At 35.2% G+C, this 15,727-nt stretch overlaps 1 protein-coding gene across 1 annotated transcript in view; it reads right to left on the bottom strand.

The window, feature by feature from the left end:
* The window catches only part of LOC100595728 (ovostatin homolog 2-like), a 57,870-nt gene that overhangs the window by 16,194 nt on the left and 25,949 nt on the right, over positions 1-15,727 (bottom strand). The window contains 12 exon segments of the mRNA XM_030804334.1: positions 1,291-1,420; positions 1,666-1,894; positions 2,328-2,420; positions 3,817-3,965; positions 4,783-4,953; positions 10,572-10,721; positions 11,081-11,254; positions 11,256-11,277; positions 13,276-13,517; positions 14,208-14,366; positions 14,707-14,816; positions 15,559-15,679. Coding sequence (XP_030660194.1) covers positions 1,291-1,420; positions 1,666-1,894; positions 2,328-2,420; positions 3,817-3,965; positions 4,783-4,953; positions 10,572-10,721; positions 11,081-11,254; positions 11,256-11,277; positions 13,276-13,517; positions 14,208-14,366; positions 14,707-14,816; positions 15,559-15,679 — 1,750 coding nt within the window.

The following is a 15,727-nucleotide window of genomic DNA, read 5'->3' as shown; positions in this document are numbered from 1 at the left end:
TACAAGTTGTCTGAGTCAATTTCTTGATATTGATTGTTTATAAAGGTTACTTATGACAATATAGGCTAATAATGTCAGCTAAGTAGGGCTCCTAACTTCCCAAGATCAAGCAAACATAGTAAAATATGATATAGTAGATAGGCACTGGATTGAAATAATGTCCTAGCAAGGAATCCATTGTTTTTAAACTTCCTGATTTCACATTATATAATTAGAACTGATCTCCAGTGTCCTTGCTTGTAAAAATTAGAGGACTGAAAACAATCATTCTTTAAGGTTATTATTATTTACATGACTATATACCAATATACATAACTAATATATTGTTCTTTCTGTTGTTGTTGTGTTTTATTTGTTTCTCTGTCTCAGGAAGCTTGCTATTTCACTCTTAAAACTGTGTCTTTGACTTAATGTCATAAAACTATACAAGTTGGTACAGTATTCTATCTCAATTGCCAAGGTAGGATTTTGAAGACCTTGTGCAGTAGAAATATTGAGAAACTTCAAATCTAATAGAAAAATAGTCTGAGAACAGCATCACAACTGAGCTAAAATAATCTCATAGATATATTATTTGCTGTTAAAATACAATGAATATAGGACATTAAAGAAAATTTGACTATTTTTTAAAAGTAGTGATTAAAAGTATCACACACATTATATCTAGCATTCCTTGTTTACTAGAGTTTTAAACTTTTTCCATTCCATGTATTTTCAATATTTCAACAGGAGACAAGTTTATTTTTCTATCTTGCAGATAGCATAGGCACTAAGACAACACTCTCAGTTTTTGATCTCAATCCAATCATTTAGTGATTTTGGTATCCCCATGGCACATCTAGTAAATTTACAAACCTGACAATTCCCTAACTGGTCATTGTGATGCAGCAGCAATTTTTGTGAAGGTGGCCTGGGTTCATGATGGCAGGTGAAGGACCCAGTGAGAAGTCAAATAATTAAGGTGACATTAATGATAACATGGCCTTCATTTGGGATATGGCATATGCCAAACATGTAGTCCGTGATAGGTCATGCAAGTTAGCATTTCTATTGTATTTTAATTACATTATGCTCTTGTAAAAATGAATGGTGGTTTTGATCTACACAGCATTAACAACCAGAAATTAGATTACTATAGATTAGAATTTCTAATGGAGAATTTACAATAAGAATTTTAAAAATGTGAGGGAGAAAATCATGTTTGTATAGACAATTTAAGGAAAATAAATGGAGACAATAAATATGGGCTGGTTTTCTATGAGTGACTGGTGTAGACAGATAGCTGCTTACCCAATTTCTTAGGTATAATAGTCCAGACGTTTGTTTTCCTCCCTCCAGCTTGGTTTATCTCACTGCCATTGATTTTCAAGGTATTAATATTTGCTGCATAATTCTGAGACTCCTCCACTTGAACAGAAATCTAAGAAAGCAATCATGGCAATGAGAAGAGCACTGGAACACACATCTCTATGAAATGCCATGCTCAATACAATGTTTAAACTGTCACTGTGAATGAAAGCAATTGTATTTGTTTGAGGAATATGGACCTAAGTCTTATACCCTTATAGTAGCATTTTGCATTTGAGGATAAAGAGAATACAGAAATATTAAGAAATATTTTAGCTTTGTTAGATTTTTGCCTCCAGATCAAACAGAACAACTCACCTCCACACATGTATTCAGGTAGTTGAAGACATTGACAATCAAATCAAATTGTTCATTTTGAACAACCGAAAAGGGTGAGGCAATTTCAATAAAGAAAGGTTGGGAGACTTCTAGAGTGGTTGTAGAGGAAACACCAAATCCAACGTCGCCATTCACACAAAAGCCACTTGCCTCCCATTGGGTTATCGTATCAGGAATGAGGAACGAAAGATTGGCAGAGCCTGAGGAACTGGAAGAAGAGGTTATCAGTAAAACACATTCTTTGTCTGAACCAAGAACTTAAAATTAAGTGCAGAGCAAGCAGAAAAGTATTGATTGAAGCTCAAAAGTGAGTTATCTTGTTTGGATGGGGCGTTAGATAAAAATGAGAGCTGGATTTTTATAAAATTTGAGTATGGAAAGGTCATTTTTCCTTAAACGCCACATTTTTTTTTTTTAATTGGGGCAGGTTAAATCTGTCTGCATAAAATGAATAGAAGAGAAACTCTTGGTGAAGGGAAAACAATGCTAGAGAAAAAAATAAAATGTATGATAAGTACATGCAAATCAATGATACATATTTTACAAATATGGTACTGTTTTATACACCCAGGAATAAAAGTGAAGAAAGAAAAAGAAAATAGAAATAAAGACACATAGGAGAGAAAATGGTTAAAACTCACTCGACACTGACGAGGTCCCAAATCCATGTCTCTGGGAAGTTTGTTCTTACTGTTTGAATTATAGCCTGTTCTACATAGTCAGCATTCTTCTCTCTGATTCCACTAGCTAAAAAAAAGGAAGAAGTACCTTATTCAGACCTTGGACTCTGCAAATTATGGTCTATATATTATCAGGGTATAAGGTCTCCATAAAACACCTCACCTTCCTGTATCACAGTCACTTACTATGACTGTTTTCCTGTATCACCATACATTGCCTGTTCCTATACACAGTCAGGTACCACATAATGACATTGTGATCAATGACAGACCGCTTAGACTACAGTGGTCCCATAAGGTTATAATGGAGCTGAAAAATTCCTACCACCTATTGACATCAAAGCCATCATAACGTTGTAGTGCAACGCATTGGTCATGGGTTTGTGGTGATGCTGGTGTAAACAAACCTACTGCACTGCCAGTCCTATAAAAATATAGCAGATACAATTCTGTACAGTACATAATACTTGATAATGATGACTATGTTACCGGTTTTTGTGCTTACTATACTATACTGTTTACTGTTTAGAGTGTACTGTTCTTACTTATCAAAAAAATTAACTGCAAAACAGCTTCAGGCAGGTCCTTCAGGAGGTGTTCCAGAAGAAGGCATTGCTATCATAGATGATGACAGCTCCATGCGTGTTATTGCCCCTGAAGAACGTTCAGTGGTACAAGATGTGGAGGTAGAAGACAGTGATATTGATGATCCTGACCTTGTATAGGCCTAGACTAATGTGTGTGTTTGCGTCTTCGTTTTTAACAAAAAAGTATAAAATTAAAGAAAATTAAAAAATAGGAAAAAGCTTATAGAATAAGAATGTAAAGAAAGAAAATATATTTGTACCCTGACTCACTCAGAGTAACTTTTAACCTTGCAAGCTCCATTCATGGGAAGTGCTCTATATAAAGTACAACTTTTTTCATCTTGTATACCACATTTTCACTGTGCCTTTTCCATGTTTAGCAATGATTAGATACACAAATAGTTACCATCGTGTTACAACTGCCTACAGTATTCAGTATAGTCACATGCTGTGGAGGTTTGTAGCCTAGGAAAAAGAGGCTGTACCACATAGCCTAGGTGTGTTGCAGGCTACAGCATCTAGGTTTGTGTAAGTATACTCCATGATGTTCGCACAACAATATCACCTAAAAATGCATTTTGCAGAACAAACTCTCCATCACTAAGTGAAGTATGATTGTATTTCTGACATTGTATTTTATTAATAAAAATAAACTACATCTCAAATCTGAAGCTAATTTCTTGTTATAGCCAAAAGCATGTCTAGTCTGTCTTATTCTGCTTTATCCAACTATAGGATGTCTAATTGTAGCCAAAAACATGGCATAATTCACATATAAAATTCCAAAATTGTACAGTTTATCCCAAATACACTAAATTCCGCAAACTGGTTTGGTCATCCCCCAACAAAAAATGTAAGATTACCTACATGCAATTCTAGATGGAACACTATGCATCGGACCATAATTTTCTGTTTCTAGATAAAGCGACTTAGGGAGTGGCAGCCTTCTCTCCATCACACATACTTCTGGTTTTCGGTAATGGAGATTGGTAAAGACTTTTAGACCCATGTTCTTTAAAGAAACAAACAACAAAAATATTGTTCATTCTTTTCGTGCAAGAACTATAAAAGGCCTATTATTTATATTGTAAAGATAAATGGATCATAAGTGTCCATATTTTCTGTGTTAACAAAGGCCTGAGAAGTTACAAGTCAACTTACCTCTATTTGACTTATGGAAAATCCCTAATTTAGAGAAAAAATGATAATCACTATGATTTATCTAGCACTTATGTGCTAGCATTTTTCTAAGTATTTTCCATTATTCTCCATTTCATCCTAAGTGGAAAATACTTATGAGATCAGCACTATCATTACCCTAATTAACATCAAACACATACACACACACACACACACACACACACACACACACACGGCACACTCAGTAAATTAAAGAGCTGGAACCTGATAAAGTCTGTCTGATTCAATATCCCTTTTCTTACACACTTGTGACGTTAATTATAAAGATTATTTCATGGAAGGCTCAGCATGTCTCATTAATGGCCTAGGGATATCTGGAGTCCACACTCTCTTGGCCTCTTGATTTGACTATCTTTGCATAAGATTTATTGTATTAATTGGAGACTGTCTTTTTTTTTAAGTGAGGTTTTGTAATTATAGCTACATGATTTATTTTCAGCAGAAAATTTTAAAATCAACAAAATTAATATCTCCTTTTTATAAAACAATTTCTATGTACTCTATTGGCAGATTACAGATACGAATCTCAAAGTATAGGAAGAAAACTACATAATTAAGAAAACATCAATATGCATTATGAGTACTAAAAATTGAGATAAAATATTTTCCAAAATCCTTAGTGATCTTACCCTGACAATATTATAGATGTCTCCATCCCCATAGTTGCTTACAGGTGTGTAATATAAACCATTGTAGAACATATCCCTCTGAGGAATGCAAAGGTCTTCCTTGCCATCATCCAGATTGAGGCCACGGTAGAAATAACCATACAGCTCTATACTTGGAACCATGTTATACACCTATGAGAAAAAATATTTCCCAATAATTTTAAGCACTTCTTTTAAAATTACAAAATTGGCGAATTGTGTACTGTACCATTTATTCCTGTTCTTTTCTTTAAGAGCATGGCCATCATATTTAATCCAGTGTTTTCACATAAGCTCGTCCTTTCGAAGGAGCAAACCAGTTTTGTTTTAGGCAACTGATGTCATGTTCACAGAATTTCTCAGCTTAAGTGCAGGATTTAAGGCAGAATGTAAGAAAGCAATGCCTGACTATTGATTAATCCAAGGCCTGTTGTACAGACAATCAATTATGATGCTGGAATTTCTAAGTCTGGAGAATAATCTTAGCTGCCTGATTTTAAATCTTCTTACATAACCTTCCAAAGAAAACATAAAACCAACAAAGAGAACAAGTAATGATACTCGTGACTAATATCTTTAACATTACTATGATATAGAGAATACCATGATCTTCAAATTATTTCTTAGTAGAGAAACAAACACCAAATTCCAAGAGAGCTTCTACTGCTATTGCAGAGGGAAGGCTTAAGAGACTGCAGACAAAAAGAGAGCAGAATGGCACGGAGAAATGAGAAGAAACACACACCAAGTCCACTCCAGGTAAGAGAAAGTCTAGCATTGTTAAAAATACAAATCAAAGGTTTCGGACTCAATAGTTCCCAGTACAGCACACAGGGAAAGGGCTTGGAATGAATGGGCCTGGAAGTGGAAGCTTCCAAAAAACATGGCTAATGGGAAATAATCAGATCACAAGAGGAGGTATGCAGACCCTTGGAGACGGGGAATTTGAAAAAGGAAAGGATGTCATAGGATAAAATAACTCCCTCCACCCTCATTTCCATCACCAACATTTTTAAAATAATGCATTTTACTAAAAAAAAATAGGAAGGGCACTCTTCACCTATGAACACCCTGCACAAAATATCAAGAATTAGAAAAAATCAACTCCATACAAAGCTGCTGTAAGAGAAAACAGGAAATGCAAACCAAAACATTTCAGCTAATGAAACTTCTCCACTAAAGTCACTAAGTAAATAAATAAGTAAACAAAAGCCAGACCAAAATAATTTAACATGAATGAAATATTCTTAAGCATGTATTTGGGGTATTTAAAAGGCAGCATGAATCAGAAATTCAATTAAGAAAATAAATGGACAAAACCCAAGAAGAAATAAAATGAGGCTTTATTGAACTCAGGAAAACTAGACAAAATTATATCATAAATAAACTCTAAAGTATAAGGACATCAAGAGAAAATTGTTCAGAGAAAACTTTAAAAGCAGCATAGAGGGAAAAAAAAGAATAAAATGAGAAAGAATGAATTAAAACAAGTCACAGGCAAAGTGATTGAATTGGAAAGCAGGTAAGGAAGATCCAACAAATGTACAGAGATTTTTTAGAACAAAAAAATGGAAAGACTAATATTTACAATTATAATTCAGAGGAAATCTGAAAATAAAAGAAGATTTGAGTTTACATATTGCATGACTCCACTGTGTACCTGGCAAAACTTCTACAGAATAATACGTTCTTACTGAAACTATTAGATTAAAGTATAAAGGGGAAAAAACATTCAAGGCCTTGAGACATAAAGTATCCCACAATGGAAAATGAATTAAACTAATGTCAGCACTATTAAAAGCCATATTCAAAGCAAGTCAATAGTAAGGCAGCATTTCAAAGAAATTTTAAAATGTATAAACTAAAGATTTAATATACAAATACCTGTCCTTCATTTATTAAGGCTTTAGAAAAAATAATTCTGAATATGAAAATGTCAGAGAATTCTATACTTATGTGATATCCTGAGGACTCTGGTAGAAAATGTACTTTTTAAAAATTTTTATTTATTTATTTTTGAGACAGGGTCCCATTCCCTTGCCCAGGCTGAAGTGCAGTGGTATGATAATGGCTCACAGCAACCCCCATCTCCCAGGCTCCTGGAGAATGAGCTTTACGTAACCAAAAGATGACTCAGGCAATTAGTAAAACTTGATGAATAGGAGAAATAATACAGAATGTAAACATTACATATTCTGACAAAAAAGGAAAGATGCAACAATAAAAAGAAGAGGGAGAGAAAAGTGGAAACTAGAGATTACTGACTATTGTGTAGGTAGCAGTTAAGACTCAAAGATGAAAAATAACTGACTAGATTTTTTTTTTTTTTTTTTTGAGAGGGAGTCTTGCTCTGTCACCCAGGCTGGAGTGCGGTGGTGCAATCTCGGCTCACTGCAAGCTCTGCCTCCCAGGTTCTTGCAATTCTCCTGCCTCAGCCTCCTGAGTAGCTGGGACTACAGGTGCCTGCCACCACGCCCGGCTAATTTTTTAATATTTTTAGTAGATACGGGGTTTCACCGTGTTAGCCAGGATGGTCTCAATCTCCTGACCTCGTGATCCACCCACCTTGGCCTCCCAAAGTGCTGGAATTACAGGTGTGAGCCACCGTGCCCGGCCATAACTAACTAGATATTAAGGTTAAGCAAGAAAAAATGAGATTAGGATATTAGGATATTATAAAATATGTAAATATAAAAATAACCACTAAAATAAAAATTCAACCTAGCCTGAATACTCAAAGAAGCTTTAAGCAAGATAACAAAAAACAAACATAAAAGCTAAAGAAATAAAGTTGCTTTAAATAAAATACAGAATCATAAGAAAAATAGTATGATAGAGCTGAGGCCTAACACATACATCATATCAATAGAGTGAACAGATTTTATTCTCCTTTAAAAGACAAAGATATGTATATTTAAAACAAAACCCAATGCTGTACTTGATACAAAAGACAAGTGAAGTGCATATTTCAAAAGGTGAAATCCAAAGGAAAAGTAAAGGAAAATAACAAGAATGCAAAGGCTGCAATCCTCCTGTTATCGGAAATCATAGAAGTCAGGCCAAAAGACATCAAACAAGACAGAGAAGAATACTTACTGCTAAAAGCTGCAATTCATAATAAAGGCACAACAGTTATGATTATCTATGCAGAAACTACAGCCGATGCAAGAAGAAACAGAGCACTATTCATAGGGTATTTTAACACACCACTCAGCAGAAGAAGGTTAAATAAATTTTACAAAATAAGTAAGAATACAAAGGATCAAAATAATCCAACCTCGTGGATAGAAAACAAACTGATCATAGAGACTATATCTTCTCAACACATGAGATATATTCGTAAAAACTCATTATATATTTGGGCGCAAAAATATACCAGTGCAAATATTGCTGACCACGAAGGTATAGAACTTGAAATTTAAAAGAAAACTCTAAAATAAATTCCTTTTTACATGAAAATTATCAAGTACTCCAGTAACTAAATTTTCAGTGAAAGGGTTAATACAAACAGAAATTACAGAATTTCTGAAAAATAAAAATGGTGCAATTGCTTTGTATCAGGATCTATGAGATACTTCAAAAGTAGAAATCATGGAAAAACTTACAGGCTTAAAAACACCTAGCCCAATAAAATAAATCAATGAAAATGAAGTAAATTTCTAAGTGAAAAAGCTAAAAATAACAACAAAATACAGCACCAGTAAGGAAATAATAAAGATAAAAATAGAAATTAATGTGGTGGAGTAGCAAAAAACCTCATATCATATTACATCACATTAATAAATTAAAATTATATGTTTTTGGAAAACTCAGCAAAATAGGTAAATCACTAACTAATCTAACAAGGAAGAAAAAGTAGCTATCTGCTTAGGAACAAAAGAAAAACAACTTCTTCCATGACTCAGTTTTCAGCCTCATTTTTTGTCCTTTTAGCATCGTGAATTGGGGTCCTGAGTTGTTTGTATTTTTCTTTCACAATAGACTGATGCATGTAACCTAGTCTCAAACGATTCAGAAAAAATTGAAATGCCATAAACTGTGTGTGTGTGTGTGTGTGTGTGTGTGTGTGTAGGGGTAGAGAGAGTGAGAAAGAGAAAACAAGTATGGCAAAATGTTCACAAACTGGTGAATCACGTCAAGGGTACATGGGGAGTTCTCTGTGTAATTCTTGCACTTTTAAAAATTATTTAAAACTAAAAACTAAGCTTACATAAGATAATACAAAAAATAACAAACTTATAGAATATAAATTGGAATTCACTCATTTGTAGAACTTCACTTGATTTATACTATTAATATAGCTATCGATAATAAACAAGGGTAACCTCTTTTGGCTCTGATATATTCTGAGACCCCTGAAAATGCCTCTAGAATTTTCTTTTTGCGGTCCCTTGATGGTCTTTTCTTGAGGCAGTTTTCCTAAGATATTGCCACCTCCAACTGTAGAAAGAATGAGCAGAAGCTATTTACTCTGAATCCATGAAACTCTCAAGGGAAAAAAAAGTGTGTGTGTGTGTGTGTGTGTAAATATATATGTTTATATACATATATATACACATACTCCTTTTTTTTCTTTGAGACAAGGTCTCGCTCTGTCACCCAGGATGGAGTGTAGTGGCACAATCTTGGTTCACTGCAACCTCTGCCCCCGCCAGGGCTCAAGTGATCCTCCCAAGTTTCTGAGATCACAGGTGCACACCACTGTGCCTTGCTCATTTTTTATATTCTTGGGAGAGACAGAGTCTCATCATGTTGTGCAGGCTGGTCTCGACCTCTTGAGCACAAACGATCTGCCCGCCTTGGCCTCCCAAAGTGCTGGGATTACAGGTGTGAGCACAGCACACGGCCATATTCCATATTTATAGATAAATTTATCCTTTATTTGTTGATGCCTCCTCAGATTCTGAAAGCTTCTAACTAAAAGTATTTTTGCTCCCTGTAATAGAAAATTTAAATGTATTTATGTTTTGCATTGAGAAAAATATGTTTTATAAAATGATCCACAGTTATTCAATATTATTACTGAATTCTATAATTTTATATTTAAAACTGGACTTACTACAGAATGTTGAAAGCAAAATACAAAACTGTATTTTTTGGTGAGATCTCAAGTTTGTAAAATATATATGCCTTCAGAAAAGAGATTTGAAAAATTACAGCAAAACTATAAAGATGCCTAAGTGTTAGGACTATAAATGATTTTAAAGATTTCCTTCTTTATGTCTTTGTATACTTTGCACATTTTCTATATTATATAGGTATAATATTAATCAGAAAAAATTAAATTATTAAATTAGATTTAAATATGATCATAAATTTCAATAGTTATTTATATGTAATTGTGTCAGAAATAAATGGAAAATATCCAACAATCATTAACCGAAATAAATTTGATCTGAACTTTTGGAATTCCAGGTCTGGAAATGTTTAAGAAAATACAATATCCATTTATAGATAATAACTTTACACTGAATCCAAGCATATCCTTGAACATAGAGATTTCATTTCATTCCAGGTTTCCACATCTGTGATTACACCTATGATTTTTAAAAATCACAGCTGTAAAATTCCTAAACTGTTATAATTATCTATCAAATTCTGTATTGTTATAAGCATGTTCTTAGGATAGCCAAGAAAAATAAGTGTATAATCCATGAAGGAACAAAGGAAGAAAACATTCAATATTTTCAACATGTTCAAGACATCATCTGAAGGGTAAGACTTCTGGGAGTCCAGAGAAACATGAAAAACGAGGAAGTCAGAGAGCTTACACTTTCAGCTGACAGCTGTTGTTCAGACTTCAGTAGAAGGACGCTCCTATCCACAGCCCGGAGGGCACAGAATGAGTCAGGGGCCGCTTGAAGATAGAGACTAGCATTGGAGCCAGGTAGGCCCTGCTCTTTAGAGAACTTTATGTTAACCTAAAGTAGAGAAAAAGAAGAGATGAGAGTAGAGACCATTTTATGTAAAGATGAATGATCTCAATACATTTAATCTCTCCTGAATAAATCCTTATAGATTTCTGTACTGTATTTCCCCTGCCCACTCTCACCCTCAGCTCTCTTTGCAGGAGACCCCCTTCACCACCCTGCTGCCGTCTCAGGATTGGCACTGCTGCCAAAGATCATGCATTGTGTTTGGTGATTCTCGCATCCCCTAATAATTCAATTATAACAGCGCTGAGTGTGAGTTTCCCACGTGAAGGTGATAGTAGTCAGACAAGAAGACAGCAGGGAGCAAACTGTTCCACTTCTCAGGCCAGAAATAGGAGAAACATCACCTTGTGTTTAAAGCACTTGTCAATCTGGAATCTGACACTGTCAGCCACAATTTCCCCACTGGGGTGAAGGGTGTAGACAAACAGGACAGCTGCAGGAGCCAGATCAGCACTGATGCTGATTGGGAATGAGAAGTTTCCATTCCAGGCTGTGTAAATAGGAGACGAAGAGATAACAATGCTGAAAGTTTCCCGAATCACTGGTACGCTTAGATAAAAGAGAACGGCTCATGGACAGAAAGAGTAAATTGGGCCCTGTTTTCAAGACATATAAATCAAATAATAGGAAGTACATATACAAATAAAGAAGACTGCATAATTTAGATGATAACAATACTGGGATTTTGTATATCACTTTTCTAATGTACTCAATGATCTGCCAATAAAAGAAACAGGTAGAACTCTCCTTCATCGAGACATTTAGTAGCTTCCCTCAGGCTGTGCTAACTATTCCCTTCATCCACAAATTGAAATAAGTGCTCGTTCTAACTTCTTTTCACTATATGTATATATACACATACATATGCACACACACATATATATACACACACATATATGTTTGACTATATATAAAAATATATTTTCTTAATATATATAATTCCCATATATAGAATGTCTATATTTCCTTAATAAGAAAAAATGAAGTTAGAGTATATATTTTAAAATGAATATATTATATATACCTTTGTTTCTGATTTCCTTTTGTTCACTGAGTAAGATAGCTCCTTTTACCATCATCTGTGTGGAACAAAGAAAACATAACATGCAATATATTATCTAATGTCATCATATTCTCATATTGCGATTAGGTAATTTATTACTTAATGGTAATTCTGTTCCATAAGATAGGGTAGCTTCCACAAGAAAATATTAAAAATAGACTTTGCATAAATTGGAAAAGTGCAGAGAAAATGACTAAAATTGATTGAGATTCTATTATATACTGGAAACTTTGTAAACTATGTGCAATGCACTGTATAAAGTGGCACATAAAGCTCTGAAATTGTCAAGGCTGTCCGGTTTCAAATACGCCTTCGCCTGCTCATGAACTTTGTGACTTAAGACATGATGTTTCACTTGTTTGCCTCTGTTTCATTGTCTGTAAAATGGAGATATCTATAGGCTGATTAGATGAGTTAACACATATACAATCCTTATAACAGTGCCTGACACAGAACACTTACCCTAAGAGGTAAGTCTTATAATCTCCAATTACACTGTACACCTGAGGAAGCCAAGGGTTAAAGAGTTCAAGCAATCCGTCCAAGATGCACTAACTTGCATGCTAACTAGGAGAGGGTGGGGGATTCAAGTTAATGTCTTAATTTCCAGGTCTGTGTCTTTTCACTCTTCTACAGCCCTTAGAGCAGAAGTCCCCAATCCCCAGGCTGTGTACCGGTAGGTACCTGTCCATGGCCTGTCAGGTACTAGGCCACACAGCAGGAGGTGAGCAGTGTGGTGAGCAAGCATTACCACCTGAGCTCCTGTCAGATCAGCAGTAGTATTAGATTCTCATGAGAGCACAAGCCCTGCTGTGAACTGCACATGTGAGGGATCTAGGTTGCATGCTCCTTATGAGAATCTAAGGCCTAATAATCTGTCACTGTCTCCCATCACCACCAGATAGGACCATCTAGCTGCAGGAAAACAAGCACAGGGTTCTTACTGATTCCACATTATGGTGAGTATGTAAAATAATAGAAATAAAGTGAACAATAAATGTAATATGCTTGAATCATCCTGAAGCCATCCCACCATCCCCGCCATCTGTGGAAAAATTATCTTCCATGAAACCAGTCCCTGGTGCCACAAAGGTTTGGGGCTCCTCCTTAGAAAGACAAAATGGACAGAACCAAGAGAACAAAGTCCTTTTACTGCTTATCAAAATAAGCTTTCCATCTTACTTTCTGGCATCTGCCCAATATTTTACTATTACGGAGTGTCATAAATACTTGATATGAGTTACATTTGAATGCTTAAACAAGCAGACTCTGAACAGCAAGTTCTTCAACCTTAGGGAAACTTAAATTGCCTCAGATCATTCTCTGTGTTTGTTTGTTGTTAATGGATCGAACAATATTCACCAGCAAAGTGAGAAAGCTGCCCTTACTCTGGTCACCGTGGCATGACTGATGCATGCTTTCTAAGCTGTGCTGGGCTAAGCAGACGTGCAATTGAACAGGATTCCAGGAACCCACTGACTGAGACTCACCAAATAGAAGAACTTTACACTGGAATCATCCTCATATGCTTCACTGTTTAGGGAGTAATGCACAGTAACAACCTTCTGTTGATTACATGCAAGCTGCTCTGGTTCAGGAACAATCTTCAGGAAGCTGTTGGTTCGGGAGTAAAAGCGTGAGACTAAGAAGTGAGCATCCAAGTACTGAGGCATCAACCAGCTGGGAAGATAGCAGCTCTTACGTCGAACATATGTGGCCTGAGATGACAAAAGAAAGTGAAGGGTCTTAGCATCATGACATCCGAAGACAGTTGTTACTGAGAATGGAGGCTTCTCAACTGTCCAGAGTAGGGAGGAATCTCAGCTTGTGGCTGACATTTTAATGTTAAGTTATTGGAATCAAAATAATAATAGCACTTTGCTCTTTGCATACAAAACATGACCATGAAAGATTGTGTAAATATTTCATTAGACTGATGGTGAATTGTGTTTTTTACTCTTTAATTGAAGCCACAGAATTGGGCTTCAGTTCTGTTTCTTTCAGCTACATGTGAACACTGACAAATTATTTAACTGCAAAATTCTGTTTAAGCAGCAGAAAATAAAGAGAAAGTATAAGATCTCCCCTATCTATGCACGAAATGATCTGAAGAAGAAAGTCAAATCATCCTCATGAGCTACTTCTTGTTTCCTAGAGGAAAATATTAGTTGTTAGCAAATTTATAACAATCGTGATAGACTTTTAGCTTCTCATCCTCTCGAACAAGTATTCTCATATATTATTTAGTGAACAAGCAAATTATATAAAATAAGCTACATTTTAAATTTTCTTTAAAATATATTCTGTATACAAGTTATCTTTTGAGATATTCCTAATGTTTAACATTTCTGATATCCAAATCCTCTGTGGGATGTCTAATGGTCTACTTCTGTTCTTTGATGCCTTACTTTTAGGTTGAACTCTGGATCAAATATGTCTGAAGTGTCAATGGCAAATTGAGCTTCGCCATTCTCATCTGTAGTGTAATTTCCTATAAATTCATCATTGAGTTCCAGTTGCAACAACTTGTTCACCATAGGTACATTATTGGGACCCGAAAATTTAAGCTGTATAAGAAAAGAATAATTAATATGACTTAAAACACAAAATGTTTACATTTTTACAGAGAAATAGTTTTCAACTCATAAATGTGATCCCTTATCATTTTCCTAAATTCAACAGACAGAAAGATGCTCTATTAAATACATAGATATATAATATAAAGTATGGAAAAAACTATAATGTTATCTATTGCTTCTTTCAATCTAGGACATTTTCTAGCACCTCAGACATAGTAATGCTTAAAATGTATTATAAAAGTAGGAAAAAAGTGACCAGAAATTTTCGAAGGGTAATCTATGATCCAAGAAAATGAAATGGAAGCGTGTATTCTTTAGTCAAACCTACAGTTCCAAAATAAGAAATCCCTCTTCTATAGAAAGTATCCATGTTCTCAAAGTTTACAGTTCCAAGCAATTGAGTGATAAAAACTGAGGTCTTCTCACTGATCTGCACACCTGTAAGGAATGATGAACACAGCAGAGTGAAACATGTTTAAGTTACCATCCACAGCAATATAAATGTGACCAGCTTGCCCAGTGTAAGTAGCATCATGATATTGATCAAGTATGCTTATATAGAGCACTTTACAATGGCATAATCACGACACCTTTTTAAATAACAAGAAATAATTAGTAGTTAAATCTGATTTTCCCACTCCAAATTAAATAATTAATCTCTTTCTCCCCTCTTTTTTTTTTTTTTTTTTGAGACTGAGTCTTGGTCTGTCACCCAGGCTGGAGGCTGGAGTGCAATGGCACGATCTCAGCTCACTGCAACCTCCGCCTCCTGGGTTCAAACGATTCTCATGCCTCAGCCTCTGGAGTTGCTGGGATTACAGGCACTCACCATCATGCCCGGCTAATTTTTTGTATTTTTGTAGAGATGGGGTTTCACCATGCTGGCCAAGCTGATTTTGAACTCCTGACCTCAGGTGATCCACCTGCCTCAGCCTCCCAAAGTGCTGGGATTACAGGCGTGAGCTACCACGCCCGGCCTCTTCTTTCATTCTTTTAACAAATACTTATTGAACACTCACTCTGAGCAATCTTGTAAATTTTTCAGTAATAATTTTTGCACTTGGAACTATTCCCAGTTGTATTAAATTAGAAATAATTAATCTGAATTTTGTACTTAGTACTAACTCAACAAGCTTCACCCAGTAAGTTGCCATATATCCCCAGGTTGTCCAAAAAATACAGTCATTACCTGTCCCAAATTCTGTAACAATTACAGCAACATGAAATGTCATGAATAATCCCGAACGGTAGAGTTGGAAGACTTTTGTATTTACAATTTGAGAAACACAGCCATTTTCCAACTGAAAAATAAAGAGAAGGTATAATTAAAATGTTAGAGACCCAAGAGG

The sequence above is a fragment of the Nomascus leucogenys genome, chromosome 23 (genome assembly GCF_006542625.1).
Source record: "Nomascus leucogenys isolate Asia chromosome 23, Asia_NLE_v1, whole genome shotgun sequence".
NCBI classification, from domain to species: domain Eukaryota; kingdom Metazoa; phylum Chordata; class Mammalia; order Primates; family Hylobatidae; genus Nomascus; species Nomascus leucogenys.
This window is presented reverse-complemented; position numbering and strand designations above follow the sequence as displayed.